The sequence below is a fragment of the Manduca sexta genome, chromosome 20 (assembly GCF_014839805.1).
Source record: "Manduca sexta isolate Smith_Timp_Sample1 chromosome 20, JHU_Msex_v1.0, whole genome shotgun sequence".
NCBI lineage: Eukaryota > Metazoa > Arthropoda > Insecta > Lepidoptera > Sphingidae > Manduca > Manduca sexta.
In genome coordinates this window covers 11114587-11134547 of record NC_051134.1, presented here as the reverse complement: position 1 = coordinate 11134547, position 19961 = coordinate 11114587, and the positions used below count along the sequence as shown (strand labels likewise).

The window sequence follows — 19961 nt, the reverse complement described above, 5'->3', positions numbered from 1 at the left end:
GTTACGTTAATAAAAACAATCAAAGTAATTTTTCCAACAAGATTTACGTAAATTGTTACGAAGATCCCAACTCACTTACAACACGAAAGCTGAGAGACGGGACGCTCGACATTTCAAAACCATAATAAATATCCCTCAGGCGTTTTAAATCTACAAAATCTGAGCAAATTCTTATCTCAATATTTACTTATTTGCATAATAACAATCCTCAGTTTACGTAAATATCCTGTGAAAATTTGTATTTAAGAGCAATCTAGCGAGCAATAAGGAGACTATGGGGGGTTGATTTACATTATTTAAGAAATTTACTGTTTCTGTTATTGCACATAAAATGGAACCTTATTGAACTGATGATACCGGTGCTAAACTTTACAAATTTATAAAATATTATAGAACAGAAATTGTTGTTTAATGTTCCAGCTACTTATGAATGTGTAAGAAGCGTTATTTTTGTCTATTAAATTGATTTAAATCAAATTTACCATTGAACTGAATTACGAATTTCTATAACGACACAAAAATCAATAATTATAATACGTCTGTTTTAAGTGACACAATGGAAATCCCATGGTGACTGTCATGTATTTAGGAGCGTAAGAATACAGCGTGTGATTAATAGCACGGTTTATTTAAAACTGATTTATTACAATGCCATTCTTACAATCTATATATACAAAAATGAATCCCTATTTCCCTTGGTCACGCCATCACGCGTGAACGGCTGGACCGATTTCACTAATTTTTTTTTTGGTGTGTTTGTTATTGTCAGGAAATGGTTCTTAAGAAAAAATTAAAAAAAATGCGTGGAAATTTAGAAAATTTAAAAATACTTACCGATAATATTAATTTTCCATAAATGTCAGTGGTTTGAAATAACTGTAAGCGATCGACAGAATGCGCGCGTGCATACATAGTTAAGACAGGACGACGTCTGTCGGGTCAGGTAGTCTACTAATAAATACACTCCTACTACATACTAAATAATATTAGTTATCAAGTAATAAAATTTTGGTTCTTAAAGTTATGCGTAATTTTAATTAATATATTTAACCATGAAGTTCTTTGCGGATATCTAGTCAATATTTATGAAAGCTTGTAATTAGGTAAATAATTGCTACCTACACTATGTTATTTATTTAGTTATAAGTTTGCAAACTTAATAAAAAAAAAAAACATTCCGCTCAGTGTTACATATACTACCCCAATAAATCTAGTTCCTTGATACTGTAAATAAATGTCACTATAGTGCTATATTATAATTAATAAACATATTATAAGTGTATTCTCATGAACGTTTCGTGAGTGAAACGAAGTGTTACTCAGATTTACTTTAGACGAAGCAAATAAAAAGCAACTTATCATGATTTTAAAAACAGGTTTCAACTACGAGTATTTACGTGTAAACAATGGTACAGTGGTACAGAGAAGTGCTTAGTTTCTGCCGTAGAGTTAAACTGTCGCACCTTTAATGCTTTTGAATAAAACTGATTTCATTTTCTTAATGAGACAAGAAAACTAGATTTAATTTGTATAATACGCATTGACAAACAAAAAATAATTTTAAGCAATAGAAGTTGTAAATGTTGCATGAATTTAAGACTTGAACGGAGAAGTAAACTCAGATATGACTGCTCGATTAACCACGATCTCAGTTTTTATAAAAATATACCGCAAGCTAACGTGCTTGGGAATTAATGACGCCTGAGCCTTGCAAGCTTCACACCATCTTACAGCATATTCTTAAGCAGAAGTGTCAGTACAGATTTCCTTATAATATTTTTCTTTGTCATTAAAGTGAGCGTTTATTAATATTAAAGATACATCTAACATAGAAAAATCAATGGTGCACGCTCGGAGACGGGAAGCGATCAAGCCATCGGTTCGAGTATGTCTAATATATTATATCAACGAAAAGCATCATGACGTTATAAAATTGAACCACAACGCATTTCGCATGCGACTTTACATCGCGTGCCGACGAAAAATTACTCCAACATAATCTAAACAAAAGGTCATTACACTACTTTTGTTTGTCTCATATAGTAGAACAAATAATAATTATTTTTATTGCTTTACTTACTCGTAGACTTGAATGGTAAAAGTAATACTGGCAAATACAATTAACTAACGCTTGTCTGTGACTCCGTTTGAACGGAGTCCCTGTTTAGTACTCTCGATAAGTTCGATCATAAACTCCTGACTATATCGATTTACCTGTCAAAATTAATATCGAATTGACCGATGTTAAATCGTAGCGGTTATACTTTACAATTGTTAATTCATGTCGGGACTATTGTCCTAGTCAAAATAACACAATTAATAATAAATAATAACGTAATAACGTACCTTTTAATGTAAGGAAGTATACTCTTATTTTACTATATCTTAAAACTCTGGTTAATTTCTGTATATTTAACTTAGAATTTGCATTGTATTATTGTAGACCTTGGCCGCTAAAACCGAAACACTCCATTTTGAACTTCATAAATATAGGTCGTTTGTATATTTTCAATAATAAACCCAAACAAAAGAGAAAACATTGTTTTCTCTTATTTTGGCGCATCAGGCACGACAAACACATTGCTTTTATGGAGATCAAATGTTCAGCCCTTTGTTTAGCCAATCGCTTAATTCGATTCCGATTTATGTCTTTTATTACATTGTTTTGTAGTTCAAGGAGGAATTTCGGAAGTATTTACTTCCCTTTACGCATTACGGATGCAAGGTCTTACAGCAGTAGGCCAATTTGAAACAACGCTGATTTTATCCTACTTAATATCGTTGAGTGTATTGGATAGGTTAAATTTAAAAATATAAACATAAGGATATAAACGAATTGTAATCCAAATGTAAACCAGATTCTTAATAAGGGTAATTGAGGTTACTTTACTTTATAATATATATTTTGTAACTTTTTAAGGGGAACCATTGTGCCATATATAATTCTTGCGTAACATTAACAATTTACATAGTCACGCAATGGAAACTCTCAAAAGTTTCCATTGCGTGGAATACTCTCTCAAACATTTTCCCAGTTTTTGCAACATTTTGCATGAATATTCTACTCCTATCAGTCATAGCGCGAGGTAATATAGACTAACTGGTCTCCTATCAGGGGACCAATGGGCACTTGAATAGGTGACGAATATACAATTTTTATTCTAGGGTACGAGTTTTAGGGGACGTGTGGGTCCGAGACCACTATAAATAGTCTATCTAACCTTAAAAGATTTTTTCACTTCGAACCAGTAGTAGCTGAGATTAGCGCGTACAAACAAACACTCCTCAGGGGCCGTATTCTCTATCCCGCACGTTATTTTAACAGTGCGTAACAAGGACGTAACACAACGCATCATGTTTAGGACTACAGAAATTTGGCTTACAGAATACCATTCCACGCACATTACTCGAAGATAACATGATACGGCCGCGTTACGCGTTTACACTATCATACAGAATAAGGGCCCAGCTTCATATAATAGTATAGGTATATTTTGACGGGGAAGAGTGATATTCAAAAAACCTATCACACCCACAATCAAGTACAATTTGTAGAACACGATTTATTAAGGCAACGTGAGATGGCCAAGGAATTTTCAGAACATCCAATCTCGAACGAAACCCGTTTCAGAATAGATAATATTTGTAAAGGAAATTGGCGGAGGTCGAAATCGTACCTAATTTTTCCTAACACGATGTAGCGGCTATACTGGCTCTAGTAAGTTTAATGTCCAAATATAGAGTAACGCGACCAGTTGCAATCGAGGGTCGTTAGTATTATGTCGGCCTGTTTTATAAGATGTATACATACTAACCCCGGAACGAAGCTCGTTGAAACGCTAAGTTCAAAGGTGGGATCAAAATTCCGAGAACCACATCTCCCATTGTCTTTTACTTATTAACTTATTCATAGCCATGGATACATGTCCTCGAGCCGATTGTCTTTTACTTTTCCTGAGTATCCGGAGCAGTAATTTTAAATTAGGCTTTCCCTAGGATCCAGGAATAGATTATGCCTACCTCTAACGGACAGATAAAAAGAAAAGTAATACAAAATATTCTGTCATAGGAATGAAAAACCTAATACTCGATTTGCAAAAAAATACAAAATATAGCTCTATGTCGCTGTCAAAAAAAAGGGATTCGGTCTACATTCTATAATTAAAACGGATACGACGAGGCTGGGGGCTACTGTAAATGTACGCTGCGCAGCAAAGTAAATATAAGTTTCAAACAGCTCCACGGCAGTCTCTCTTCGACTGAAGAAAAATATGGGCTAGGGGCCAGTAGGTTTAGTGTGCAGATCTTTAAACTCTTACCTCTAATATTGAAACTTGCTGAATACAGACGAATAGCCAAGAATACGAGTGTTCAGTGCTTATTCGGGTGTATTTGTTATTCGTGGAATTATTTTCCAATAGCCTTCTCGCGATGAGAAACATAGGCTATCATTACATCGAGCACAAATACAAAAAACAGTAAACTCTACACCCTTTTGTGGAATTCAGAACACATAAATTTTAGTAACCATTCTGGTAATTAAATACAGCCTGACTAATAATTATTATCAAATATCATAAATAAACAGCCCGTAAACCACTGAGTCAATTAACCGCACAATACTGTAACCGTAGCATTAATTTAATACAGATTTTACGAACCAATACCAACCGAGTTGTTAACGGGTTACGGTATACCGTCAAACCAACCGTATTCAACCTTTTTTGTAACCACAAAGACGTCTTAATTATGGTATTTCGGGCCACAACGTGAGTTCGCTGATATAACGCACTTTTAATAAAATAATGACCTATTTCTAAATTGTTAATTTGCGGCAGTCGTCGTAAACTAATTTTTGTTTGCTACCTTTTTTTTGAAGTTGCTATAAAATTGAGCTTATTAATGACAGGTAAAAAATGAAACCTATAGCATGACAAAAAAAGGAAAAAATCTAAAAGGTCGCAAACAGAAATTGATTGTTTGACGATTCCCACAAATTGGCAATTTTGGAATGGGTCATTATTTTATTAAGAGTCGGATAATATTTAAATATCTAAAACGTAATTGCATTTAATGTTGAAATAAAAAGTATTCACAATTACATGGACGATTTTATTCGTATACAGTCAGTATTCTAGTGATTTTGGGTAGTTTCTTTTATTTTAGTAAAATATTTGTATTCAATAGTCGTCTTGCACAAGCACGACTGACCTTATGGAAAAGCCTGGCGTAGAATTGTTGCTTTAAACTGATTAGCTTTTGAGTTTTGCCAGAAGTATAGAAAGCTCGTATATTATATTATGCATACTAGAAATAGACAAGTATATGTATAAAAGTTAAATCAATTTATATTTTATTAAGTAGATTAAGTCATAGTATAATAAAGAAAGTACTGAATGTGATACTTGTACTATTATACCTAAGCAACAGAAAGTTGGTCTCCACCTAATTTAACACCACCATTAGGACGTGATAACCAAAGAGCCTTAACTAACAATTCCATAAAACTCTATACTTATATTTTTTTTATTTTAGCCATTACAATCTATGACCATTTTATCTATTAAAATAAAAAAAAAAACTAAGAGAATAATAATAAAATAGCTTTAATTCTCGTTACCGATGTTGATACAAAAATTTCATCAATCCACAATGCCTAATCTAAAAACATTGAAGGCTAGCGGAGCAGCGCCACACGTTCGTTAATGAACGTGGACGCTTTATCGCGTCGAATCCGCTCAGTGTTTGCACATATTCTGACGTTCGACGTCGACACGCCCCGCTATCTCATTATCGGTTTAAATTTCCTCCATTAACCCTGGCCTGAACGTATTGACACGTATTTTTACGGGAAATTGTGTTGGACATGTTGGTGACAAGTATACTGTATAGGGAACGTGGTTTTGCCATCATCGGCTTTAGGTTTAATACATATCTTGTTAAAGTCTAAATATATTCGCGGACGAAAATAGAGATAATATATAAACTATTTTTCGAATTATACCGCGGTTTTTTTCATATTATACTTTTCTCTCGACGTTTCGAAGTCTTTGGAGGAAAGACTTTGAGGATATTAAGGTGTTGGTCGTCCGAATGCTCAGAGTTACAATACCTACCTACATTTTACAATTATATTTATTTTTTTAGCTGTTAACTGTCCGATCTACGCAAAATGATCTCACATGCCAGTGTCAGAATTCAAGACAATAAAATCCGTAAAATAATTTTATTTCAATAAACTTGTCACACACTAGGACATGTACCCAAACTATAAAATATGTTTAAAATGTACAAAAATAACATAATATTTTTACCAGAATATATAGCTATATATAGCACCTATCATCTCTTCACTAGAACTGATTACATCTACAAATAACATTGACATAAATATTACAATTTAACTCTCTAAATTTTCGCCAGGGCTTGGGAAGCACGGTCCTCTACACTCTTGACTAGCACGATTGTACTTTGGATCCGCTCTGAGACAAGTTAAAACAATCTGCCTCTATAGTATGTGCCACTACCTATTACAATTATTTGGTTTCATAATATGAACACCAAACTTCCCAGGAAACTTTAATCCTCTCGACTCGGAACAGTAACAATATGAGTACATACGCGAGACAATGCGAATAGTGACTTATACTGCTTCGACACACTCATGATCAATGTCGCTCATATAGTTCTATCGAGAATGTGGAGCTGGCTCTAAACTTCAAACAATTATCTTGTAAAGTATTACGGTATAAACAAAACGCAATTTACAATTTCACAACAAATATCTATTTTCAATTTGATTGTTTTAATTGAAGGTCGGGTTTATTTACACTACTGCTCTATTCTGTCTATAAGAATTTACATAAATATCGAACTGATTCCATGGAACTGACAGCCAAAAGCTTTCAATTATTTTATTCCTTTTAATTGGGATTTCTTGAATTTCCTTCTGTAAACTCTTCATATTTCTTCTATTTAATAAATTCTGACAGGCGATGCACAGTATACACTAGTAACTATCAGTCAACACATTAACACCTTTTAGTTTATTCCATCCAACGTATTTAAGAAATTTATTCTCTATATAAGAAAATCCCTACACTCCAAGTTCTTTCGTATAACATAAGGAAAAACGAGTTTCAATTTACTTAGTGACAGAGGGATCCTTGATAAACGGGCGAACAACTTACATGAAGAATTGTAATCGTCGGGTTTCAGATAAAGAGGTATTTGCTTTATATTGTTCCTCCATGCTTTATCCACTGCCAGACTCAAGAGACGCTGGTTACGCCTCCCTTTGATACGGGTCAAGATAATATGTAGGTACATTACGTTGATTCTCTGAGACATCAGATAAAAACTTGCTAGAATCGTACGGTCTAAACTGTACGGACTTAGAAATAAAGATTTTTAAATACCCAACAATTATTAAAAGGTAATTCCGCTACATAAATCTTGGAAAATTTCGAAAAGATCTTGTTAAGGCCATTATGATGACAGATATTCTTAATTTAGCTCATTCTACGCCGGACGAAATTTCTAAAAACCCGCGAAATATCTTCTTACCTTTTTTAATAACTGAAAGTTTCCAAGAAGGCTTCCAAGGTCTGCAATATGGACGAAATTAGAAAGGATCAAATCCTTGTCCCCAATTCCTATAAAATCTGATAAATGTATTACATAAAATTAAATCATTATCTACATTCTAGGTACAAACCGACTCAAGAGCTCTAGTACTAAAAACCCAATAGGGTCGGAAGAAAAATGTGACGACTACTCATTTCTCATAAAACTGAACGTAAGCAAATGGAACTGCAGTTGGCAGATTGTCCGACAAAAACTCATTCATATATTCCGTGAAGTTTCTTCCTTAGTCTTCGTACCGCTAGCAACAAAAACTGTCCCCCGAAACAAAGTGCCGAGTGCGACCAACTCCTGACGTAATGTCTGGCATACAAATGTTCGTTGTTTATAAATTAAACAATTCTGACATTCAAATTGATGATCAATTCTAATATTTGCTCGCAGTTAATTATGCAGACGGATTTGTAGTATTTGATTAATTCCGGCAAAAAATATTTTCCAAAGCTTGCTAAAATTACTTCACGCTCCGTGTTTTTTGTTAGCGTTAGACGTGGATCGCAACTTTTTTGCTTTTTACGTATTCTTACTTGTTATCCTAGGTTGTTTATATATAAGTAGAAAATTAAAACAGACAAAAAAGGATAAAACATAATAATTATGTTTGTCCATTGTCTCCAGGTGTATCCCGATGCTAGGATGTTGGACGAGCTCGGGCCCACCATAGCGTCCAACCGGTCTACATCCATCACTGAGTTCCACAACTTTTACGTCACATTCTACGATGTCGAGAACGAGAGATACGTCAACACCACACCGAATGCCACTGAGGTAATTAATACTATTATTATTTTGTAGTGAATGTCTCATTTTCTGTGTGAGAAATAGCAAAAAATTTTGAAACTACATTCTTGGACTTGTCGTTAGGTAGACAGCGAAAATTAAAACTAAGCAAAATCCTTTTAAAAATATACTTTAAAAATCTCCGTTAACCTTTTTACTAAAAAAATAGTTAACCCCATATTAAAGTGGTACGCGGACAAGTGAAATAAGAAGAATAGTGTCCCAGTCCTCAATTTCTCATGATTACGGTATAATTTCTCAGCACGCTCGTCATCACAATGAAGTTTTGGATTAAAATAAAAATCTGACAGTTATCCAGTCAGAATGATATATATTCGGAACACTATTGAAGAAAGCAACGACTTTCGATATTATATTTTATTCTACACAACTTTTTTCATTATTCCTTAAATTAAAAAGTACTCACATTGCTGTGCAAATTATAAAAAAAAAACAGCTACTGAGACAGTGTCGATCGGACCAATTAACTAATTTGGATTTTATTGAGCATTTTAGATAGCAACTTTCCCACATTCATGCCAGATAGCCAGATTACTGAAGCCCTTTCTTGCGAGATAACTTTGATAATAACAAAGAACTTTGATCAATACAAACAGTTTAATGTATTTAAGTAATGTATAAATTCAATCGTGTGATAGAAAATTGTTATTCTGATTAAAATCTTAACTATTTTCCAGGGTCTTGAAGGATTAAAGTACAAAGCAATGGTTGCTTTGTTGAAACCTTGACCTATAAGGATCCCGAAGACCTTTCTGTTTCAAAGGTTTTGTATAGAGAAGACTATAAATACATTGTTGGGTTTTGATACGTATCACATAATACTTAGAAAAAATCTTACTTCCAACGTTAAAGAAGAAACTACTGAATTATACGTCATATATACACACACGCGGCTTCTTCCGTGTGAAAGAGTTTTTCTAGGATAAATAATCTATATGCAACTATGTAATCCTATGTCCTTTCCAGAGTCTCAAACTATCTCCATACCAAATTTCATCGAAAACCATTTATTTGTTTTTGAGCTTATATCGAGTTCAAAGAAAAAGACAAACGCCGGAGACTTTGTTTTATAACATACATAATAATATTTGCAAGGGCATGCTCACTTGTGACAGAATTCAAATTGTATTATAGAGATACTCGCAATTTATTTTCTAAATTTCTATTCACGCGTGCATCCATAATTTTTCACGAGTTGTGGGTTTGTGTAGATGATGTAGCTCACGTAATATCAACCGAGCTGCTTGGTCCTTTGCCGGCCTATCATAAAATCTTATCCAGATTTCGCAGGATATCTGAGTTTCCAAATGGGCACAAATGGCTTGATAAGAGGCAATTTGGGAACCGTACCAAGACATTTGGGAGTTGTTAAGATTTAAGTTTGAATGCCGTCATTGCCAACCGGTTGTCCCTAGACCAAGTTAATATCTACAAGTTTCCAAGTATATTGTTGTGAGCTTGTTTGTTCATATCGTTGGTAGTTTACGATGGTGCGTAACAAAACTATGATGTTTAATTGCATAAATCATAAATAACAAAACAGTTGTCATAAAAATAATTTCCTTTTGCAATATTTAAGCGTATGCTATATTCTAATGTATTATGTGGAAATTAGTCGTAATTTTACCATAGAAAAAACTTTTCAATGTTCCAAACGTGCATTTTAAACACCACATTGTCCCAATGAAAACAAACGCTGGCACGAAACTCAATTCCGTTGTAAAAACGCTGTCCGAGGTGACACTATCGAGTAATTAACTCCCGATTGGAATCTATCTAGCTCTCGGCCGACGATGAATTTGGTTTAGTGAACAGAAAAAATAATCGAAAAGGCAACATTGCGCGAATAGCCACTATAGCGTGACCAGTAAAATGAAAACGAAAACATGATGCGAATATAGCTATATACTAGCAGCCAGTTAAGCTATATTCTACATACATTGTAGCCAGAGTACTGCACCTAATAAGACTTAACACCTCATGTCTCAGGATGGCGAACGCAGTGGAATACCAAACAATACTTTGTAATTCAATGTGTTGGGTGGTGTTTCTGCTGTTTATGGGCGGTTGTATTGCTTACCATTAGGCGAACTGCAAGTTCGTCTCGTCATTTAAAACAATAAAGAAATATACTTTAACCTGACCAGGGAAATGAATACCCTGCTTTGCGTGCGCCACTTTTGCTTTTTCTTTTTAAAGTTAATATTATCAGTACATGTAGTTAATTCCATATTATACAACATGGCGAAGGTTTTTCTTCTAGTCAGGTTATGTAGCTTCATGCGTTTTCTTTTTAGGAGTAGGCAATGGTGTTCTGTCAATTCGTCAGCTATGTTAAGTTGCATGTAATACGTTAGATAATTGCCATTTACCGAGCGTCAATACAGATATTTCCGACATCTTAGTAGAAATATAGCATGACTGGGGCGACTGTCTGGGGATGCTTGTATCTTTTGCCAGTCGCCACTTTCTTTACAGTAGACAATTTGGCGAATTTTTATACTTATTTATTTATTTCAATAAGGTACACCAGTAATACATATTATAACAATGCAATAAAACAATAAGGTTAACTTAACATTTTTAATAATAATAATAATATCAGCCTTGTATTATATACTTGCCCACTGCTGAGCACGGGCCTCCTCTACTACTGAGAGGGATTAAGCCTTAGTCCACCACGCTGGCCTAGTTCGGATTGGTAGACTTCACACACCTTCGAAATTCCTATAGAGAACTTAACATTAACATTTTTATTTAAATGTTATTAACTTTATGTGATATATATTAGTCCTTATTTACGTTAATGAGATTTAACATTAAACAAAACATAATTTATTACACAGACTTCAAGCTCAATGTTTAATATACATGAAGATTATAATACCGATCATGTTGCTCAAAGAAAAGACTTGACTAACTGACGAGGAATCTCATTAGTGATAAACAATTACGTAGTGCTCGCTGTCTCGGAGATCGTATTGTTCTCAAATTGATGTAATATTGATTAAAATGACTACGTTCGCTTACTTGTCAGGAATCTGATGAAAGGATCTTAAGAAAAAACCTTATAGGTACGTATTGGAGTACAGACTTGATAAGATCTATTGTTGGGAAAATAATCTGCTTTTGATTTTTAACGAAAATTAATGACTTAGGTTATATATATGAGTTTGTAGGGACACAGAATGAATATGGTAATTGTTGGAGACGAATGAAACTCGAAGCTCGGATTAATAATGAATGATTTATTGATACAGGTGCCCTATATTTATATCAATTGCTTAACGCCAGTAAGGTTGACACAACCAATGAGTGCGCGCGGGCAGCAGTCCATCTCTCTCGCACGAACCTATAGCGCGCCCGCTCGCACACTATAAATATGTGCGCCTCAGCGCGCCGATGGCTGATTGCACCTCAGGTCCGATGCCGGTGAGCACGCCACGTACCGTCTTGGTTTGTTCGATTGGACAGACATTTTGCGCTCCATGTACGCGGTGTGAGATTGCACCCACTGTAGCCAGTTCGCATGCTTAACAGCGATATGTGGTTATGTGGGTAGATCCCACATCACTCCCCCCCTCAAGCGAAGCGTACATTTGGTTTTACCACTCTCCCGGATCTGGTGACGTAGGGCTGGTTAGACTGTCGAAAACTAAGGTCGGCTGTCTCCTCGATTGTTTCAGTGCAGATGTAGGCTGGCTTAAGCCTGTCTAGCGATATCACAGCTGAACGAAGCGGTAACTTGATCTTAAAGTATTTGTCATAACGCTTGATAACTTCGTAAGGGCCGTCGTAGGGCGGAGTCAGCGGAGGAACGACTTGATCGTTTCGCACGAAAACATGTGTGCACGTTGCCAGGTCTTTGTGCACGAACGGCTCTCGTCCAGTACTGTTAGAGCAAGATGTAGACTTGAGCGATGCCATGGTGTCCATAAGCCGACGAATGTAGTCATTTTCCTCATGACTTAACTTAGCCGTCGGGATGATGAAATCAGACGGTAAACGGAGTGTTGTTCCGTATGTCATCATTGCCGGGCTAAATTTTCCGTTGGGGCGGAGTGCGGTGCGTAATCCCAAAAGCACTGTAGGCAATTCATCCGTCCACTGAACGGAGTTACCGCGGGCCATTAGTGCTGCTTTCAAGGTTCGATGCCATCTTTCGATAAGGCCATTGGATTGTAAAGAATATCTGTGAGGTGCTGGAGGTCCGTTGCCTGTAGCTGTTGCAGCACGTAGCGATATTTTTGATCATCCGAAGTCTTCAGCGGGTCCACAACGGCTTCAAATTGCACGAACCATGCCCGAGGAATTTCTCGCCAGAAAGGTAGAAGTCTGGACTGTATGGAGACAGCTGCCACGTCGAGTTCGAGCTTCGTTTCCTGGTTTGCTTCGGTCTTCTCCATCACGTCGGGGTCACCAAATGTAGGGACACAGAATGAATATGGTAATTGTTGGAGACGAATGAAACTCGAAGCTCGGATTAATAATGAATGATTTATTGATTTTTTTTTTTTTTTTTTTTTTTGATCCTGTCTTACGTTTGTTAGCCTGGCAAGGGCCGGCTTATACAAACACACCGGTCTTGCGGGTGCGTGCTTTAGGCACTGCGAGCCCTTAAGTGACCATGCTGAGGGCGACCCTCTAAAGGGTCACGACCTCGGCTCAGGACGGCCACTGAGAGAGGATGTTTTTGGGGACATCAGCGATTATGGAAACGCGAAAGGAGCGAAAAACGACCTAACCGTCTAACATGTTTACATCGGCGCCCGGGCCGGAATTATCAGAAGGGTCGGAGGACGGGGGACGCGGCGAGGTCCTCGACGGCGAGGACGGAGCAGCGGTCGTGTTGAGTGTTTGAGCTTTTAAGCAGCTCGTGCTTTCTACGTATTGCCAGAGTTATATCGTCCTCTGGATCTGATAAGACTGAACGCGGTCTTCTCCATTTGGCGCGGTCAAATGGAGTGTATTTAGAATTTAGTCGGATTAACGGATTCGGGTGATTGACCGCCTTATCGAAATAGCGTCTGCTGGCCATGTGCATAAAGTGCCTGATGGTCGGCATATCGGTGTCCACGTGGAGGTTGCGATTGCGAACGTACCACGGGGCATCGAGTGCACGTCTGAGGAATTTGTTTTGTAACACCTGCAGACGCTGAAGTCGAGCAGGCGGTATATGCGCGAATACGGGGGACGCGTACGTCATGATCGGTCTAACGCACGTAGTAAAGATCCTAATCTTGTTGCGGATAGACATCTTACTTTTTCTGTTTAAGAGCCAGTGGAGCTGGCCCATCGCGAATGCGGCTCGCGCGCGTACCGCATTTACGTGTGGGGCGAAGGTCAACCTCTGATCAAGGATCACACCTAGATATTTGACCTTATGGGTCCAAGGGATGATTTGGCCAGACAATCTAACTGAAGCGTTAGGCGCTTCTTTCTGAAGCTTCCTATGGAATAGGATAGCTTGGCTTTTGGAGGGTTGACAGTGATGCGCCATTTGCGAAACCACTCGCCGAGCTGGTCGGCGGCGGCCTGCAAAATGCGCACCACATGTTCCGGTTCTCTACGTGAAGCGTAGATCGCCGTGTCGTCCGCGAAGAGCGCCAGATGGGCGTCTTTGTATTTAGGAATATCGCTAGTATATAGCGAGAATAGAAAAGGTGATAGCGCGGAGCCTTGCGGGACTCCGGCCGAGATGGTATGACGAGAGGAGAGGGTGCCCTCGACACGATATTTGAAACCGCGATTCGACAAAAACTCTCGTATGATGTGCACGAGCTGTGTGGGCACGTTGAGAGTGTACAGCTTGTACAACAAGCCGTTGTGCCACACTTTGTCGAATGCTTTCTCAATATCGAAGAAGAGAGCACCGGTATAGAATCCTAACTTAAATCTGGAATAGACATGCTCCGTGATGCGGAGTATCTGATGCACGCAACTGTGCCTATTTCGAAAACCAAACTGCTCTGGAGGGAGCAGATTGTGGGAGTGAGCTACTATTTTGAGACGGTCGAGGACGATCCGCTCATAAAGTTTCCCCTATCGTGCTAAGTAGGCTAATGGGCCTATAAGAGGCCGGTTCTGACGCGGGTTTACCCGGCTTGTGAATTCCTATCACGACTGCTTCTTTCCAGGCCTCAGGAAAGTAGCAGTTCTGGAATGCTGCATTGAGGATGTCAGCAAGAATCTTGACCAGATGCCCCGGTAGCATTTTCAGTAACCTAGTGGGGATACCGTCAGCCCCGGGGGCTTTTCGCCTATTTAGTGCCTTGATCAGAGTGACGACTTCTTCGATCGTCACCGGCGCGAGGGGGTCGGGGGGCACGTCGACGTCCGGGTCGATTGTTTGAAATGGTCGCGGAATAGGCGGCGAAGGGATCGCGTTCCTACTTTCGACAAAAGTGTCTACCGCAACAAGATGATCGTGGTCTACGGGAATTGTTTCGAGCGAGCATTGAGACTGCAGGGTGGAGGCTAATAATTCCGCTTTCTCGTCGTCGTCAAACGCGGGGCGTTGATTCGGACGATTGAGCGGGGAAAAGAGGCCACATCCTTTCTCTTGAAAGAGCGGACCAGCTTCCAAAAGGCCATGTGGGTCGGTTGGATTTCCGACAAGTGCTGCTCCCACCTCGAATCGACGGCGTCCTTTACGCGACGTCTGGCCTCACGTTGGAGGTAACGCGCGAGACGCCGTCGATCCGGGGAGGGGTCAGACACGCAGGCCTTTAGTGCTGCGTTTCGCCTCCTCAGCACCCATCTCACGTCATTGAAGATGCCCTTGACCGTTGCCGGTCTCGGGCACCCTCTCGGAGCTTTCGCTCAAGACGTGGTGTAGATGGTTGGTGAAGGAGCGAATCGCGCCGGTCGTTTCCTCGCGAGTCACGATGTTGGGCGGAATAGAAGAGAGAGCATTAGATGAAGTATCGGCGAGTTTGGTGCTCAAGAGCCGCCAATTCGTCGACACTTTCACCCTGTCGTTAGGACCTGTGTCTGAGGGACCGTTATGGGGGCCTAGATCTAGGATCACAGGTCTGTGGTCTGAATCTAACTCGTGTAACACTCGCAGGGAACGCACGTTGAGACATACGTTCCTTACGAGTGCTATATCTAAAATATCTGGTCTGTAACTATCGTCTACGAAGCTATAGTGCGTGGGTTCAGAAGGAACCAGAATGCTCATGTCAATCTCGTCAAGACAGCTCTCGAGTACCGCACCCCTACCATTGGTAGAGTTGCAGTTCCAGAGAGTGTTCTTGGCGTTAAGGTCGCCCGCCAGAAGGACGGACTCCCCATACTAAGTAGGGTTACAAGTTCGTTGGAGTGAAGCTCCTTACTGGGAGAGAGATAGGCCGAGATCAGAGTGATCGGCGGGTGTCCTGTCATAGAAAGCCTGCATACTGAAGCCTCAATGTTGCTCACGCTTTCGGGGGTCGAGAGGTATGCAATGCAGGGACCTTTTAAAATATATGAGAGTGCCACCTTTAGGGCCATTGATGCGATCGTTTCGCACCAGATTAAAATTAGGAAGTTTGGGACTTCGTTGGGAGGGTTTGAGGAACGTTTCCTGGAGGAGGAAGACGTCCAATTTATGATCGCGAGCAAAGTCTGAGAGTTCGGCTCGTTGGCCGCGTAAACCATTAAGGTTGAAAAAAGCCCACTCTGAGGGAGCGAGGCTTGAGTCGCGATGGGTTATTTCCGTTTGGAGAAGCCATTACGGAGAGAAAATGGATTCAATGGTGAGTTGGTAGATGCGCTGTTGCGCGTTATAAATTTGGGCGAAAAGGACTGAGTCAGAGCGACCCAGTGCCTTCATTTTGGACGAGCAGTCGTGGATCAGCGCGTGGAGTTCGATAATCTCTGGGGAAACCAGAGAGAATGAAGAAGCCGCGCCGCTAGACGTCGGAGTCGCCGCCACCTGGGGTTTGGATGGTGCGGGAGCCTTCGACTTGACTACCTTGGAAGAGGTAGCCTTGGAGGTCGAGGGCGTTGGGACGGGAGCGGGAACAGTGGCCGCCGCTGCTGGTGTTGTGGCCGGGGTGGCGGGAGATCCTCCGGGAGAACCACCGCCCTGGGCCTGGGGACGCGAGTCGGCACGTACCGTGGCGGGAAACCACGGGTTACGTGTCGGGGCTGGGGCCAAAACGAATTTTTCGGCCTGAGGGGCCTTGGCCTTAGGGGCCTGATTGGTCCTATAATTGGACTTGTATTTGGGTGCCTGTGGGCACCCCGGTAATTGGCCGGATGGCCAGATTGCCGGCAGTTGGTGCACGAAGGCGGCTCCGTGCACTGGGACCTATCTTTCGGACGCGGGCACTCTGACGTGCCGTGCTCGCCGAGGCACTTGACGCACCTGGCGGGGAGGCGACAGCCACGCGAGTTGTGGCCATACTTCTGGCAGTTGTGACACTGCGCAACCTCGCTAGTCTTATGTGGGGTCTCGACGGTGAAGCCGCCAAGGCCCGAGATGTCGCGAAGCTCGTAAAGAGCTTTTACGTCCGCGGGGGTAGCCAAGATGGCGAGGACCATCTCGTACTGTATGCCACGTCGTGATAAACGCGATTTACGGTGCATCCGGTGCACCTCTAGGGCTGCGATGCCCTTGGCCTGGAGGCCTTGTTGGACCTCGGCGGCCGACATTTGGAGGGGTATGCCACGGATGACGTACCTATAGCGGCGCTCGTCCGGGAGCGCAAAGGTGTAATAATGATAGCGTTTGCTATCTAGAAATTTGGTCAACTCGCGGTGATCGCTAATTGACCCGGGCTGGAGGGACAGCAGTTTTTGGCCACTGTTCCAGGCGTTATGGATTTTAATGCCCCCACTGGTGAGGGCATCAAAAAGGACTGAAGGGAGGCCCCTTCAGGAAGCTGAAGATTAACCTTCGGTGGCTTTTTAGGCCCCTTAGGTTGGGTCGGTGGCGACGAATCCGTCGAGCTAGCGGGCGCGGGCTGGGAAGCCGCGGGTTTTTGTTTTTGCGCAGAAGGCGCGGACGGCGCAGAAGGCGCTTGGGACGCAGGAGCGTCTGAGCCACGCTGCTTCTTCCTGCGCCCGTTCCTCACGGTCGTGAAGCCGTCGTCGTCGAGGTCCGACGACGCGGCCCCAGACCGCGATTCGCTGGGGTCAGGGGAAACAGGTCGCTTGGACGCGCAAGCGACGGGGACAGCGGAAAGCTGGGGTGCGCCTGGATCGGAATCCATGGCGAGGTCGGGATCGACGGCTCCGGCCGGGCTCCCGGGCGGACTAGGTCCGTCCGAGGACTCGGCCGACTCCGACGAGTCGGAGGAAGAGGATGACTCAGATGAGTCGGTAGAGGTCGCGGGTGACGCGGGTGAAGCGGGTGACTCCGGCGAGTCAGGCACCGCACGGGGGGCATTGGCGACCACTAGTGAGTGGACCAGGGAGCAGAACATAGGGTCGCTCCTAATGTATTCGGCGAGAGTTGTCAACATGGCGTGTTTAGCCTTGTTGACATCCGCCGCCGGCTCGTCAGTGTCCATAGGCCTAGATTCAGCCATTGCGGGCGAATCCGGGCCTAGGGCACTTAAAAAAGAATAGTGAAAGGGCCGCGAGTGGGTTCGGGACCCGGGTGCGTTCCGCCTGGGAAAGAACCCACAAGAAACCAGGCGGCTATCGCACTGTGAACGAACGCGTGACTCTAAAAAGTACGTACAAACGTCCCCGGGGGGTGTGCCCGGGGTTGTGTGCGTGAGTGACCCTCCCCGCCGGGTGTAGGCGAGGGGGGATGTACTTAAAAATAGGTGTGCCCTAAGCTTGTATCCCTTGCCAATCTTATTGTGCGAAAGGGTTCCCTAACAATCCGTGCGACGTAAACGGTATTGGACCTTTTTAGGGGTCCGCACGCTCAACCGTCACACGGGATGGAGTGAAAGGGATAGGGTAGGGTTGGGAAGGAGATATGCGGGGGAAACTGTGGTGTGTCTCCACAGCTTCCTTGTCCGCACCCGTCCGGCTTCGCTTTAGCCCTGAGGGGGCGCAGCGCGGGCCGGGTCACCGCTAGCTCGGCTTGTTATCACCGTTAGGTTTACCACCGAGCTAACCCTGAAGGGGCAAAATTTGTCGAGAAACAGACAAAAAAGGGTTTGACCCTGTCCTGAGAAGGACGCGGCCGGACCCAAACAAAGGACGCAGGTAACAACAGGGACAATGCCCTATTGTTTCCTTTGTCCGTGGCGTGCAGCGAGGTCGCTGCGGTCGTTCCGAGCAGGTACTCGGAAACGGGACAATGGCTTTACCGAGCAGGTACTCGGTAAAAGCCAAAGGGACCGCTCGAGTCGGGTGCTCAGAGCGGAATGTTGTTGTGTTGTGTGTGTTGTGGATTTATTGATACAGGTGCCCTATATTTATATCAATTGCTTAACGCCAGTAAGGTTGACACAACCAATGTGTGCGCGCGGGCAGCAGTCCATCTCTCTCGCACGAACCTATAGCGCGCCCGCTCGCACACTATAAATATGTGCGCCTCAGCGCGCCGATGGCTGATTGCACCTCAGGTCCGATGCCGGTGAGCACGCCACGTACCGTCTTGGTTTGTTCGATTGGACAGACATTTTGCGCTCCATGTACGCGGTGTGAGATTGCACCCACTGTAGCCAGTTCGCATGCTTAACAGCGATATGTGGTTATGTGGGTAGATCCCACAAGTTTCTTCTTCTTTTATATTATGGCTGCCACAGTTTATTTATCAGTGATTTTGCCAATGTCGAGTAATAATAGTAGATACGAAATATCTGTGCGTTTTGGGCTCAGGTTTTGAGATTTTAAGACTGTGACATAACTATCAAGTTTGACAGATATTTTGGCGCCACAATGAACAGAGAAAGCAGGGTGTTACAATTGTTGCAGAATCCTAAAGCTGAGTAAATAGTTGTTGAGATTATAAATACAACTTTTAATAACTGAAAAATAATTATATTATGACATTTATAGTGTGTTTCGTAAATACGTAAATAAATACACATATTTACGGAACATAATATTTTTACGTAAGAACTAAAACGACATCCAAATTAAGGGTTTACCAATAATTTAGCCTTTAAAAATACATGATGCAAAAAAGGTTCTGTGACATCAGCTGTTACGCTTCCGAAAGAAGCAAAGGAAACAAAATTATACAGAAATAACATTTCGATGTTGATTTCCCCTGCATTCAGACTGCTTTATATATTTTTTACACAATTTGTTACAGAACTAGGTACCTTGTCATAAATATAACAAAAAAACTTACTTAATGTTACATTTTTAAAGCGTAGCACTTTTTATAATTAGATGTTATTTGCGGAAACCTTTTTCCCTATCTTTCTTTTTTTTGAAAGCCAACATAAAGGAAGCAATTTAGACTGCCGCGTGTGTCGGGATCATATTAACTTTCTCATTAAACGGGATTTATTTTTGTAAATCTCGACTGGTTCGATGATGTACTTGTATGGCTTGCGGGGTACGCTCTGAGGTACTGGGTTCGAATCCCAGATCGGGCAAAGTGGTATTGGATTTTT

General features: G+C 41.6%; 1 protein-coding gene across 2 annotated transcripts in view; it reads left to right on the top strand.

The window, feature by feature from the left end:
• The window catches only part of LOC115440696 (tachykinin-like peptides receptor 99D), a 189632-nt gene that overhangs the window by 151855 nt on the left and 17816 nt on the right, over positions 1–19961 (top strand). The window contains exon 2 of one of the 2 annotated variants that reach the window (XM_037440686.1): positions 8263–8412. In XM_037440686.1, coding sequence (XP_037296583.1) covers positions 8281–8412 — 132 coding nt within the window. In that variant the 5' untranslated portion in view covers positions 8263–8280. Of the gene's footprint in view, positions 1–8262; positions 8413–19961 lie in introns of those variants that run through there. The other variant, XM_037440687.1, reaches the window with a different exon arrangement.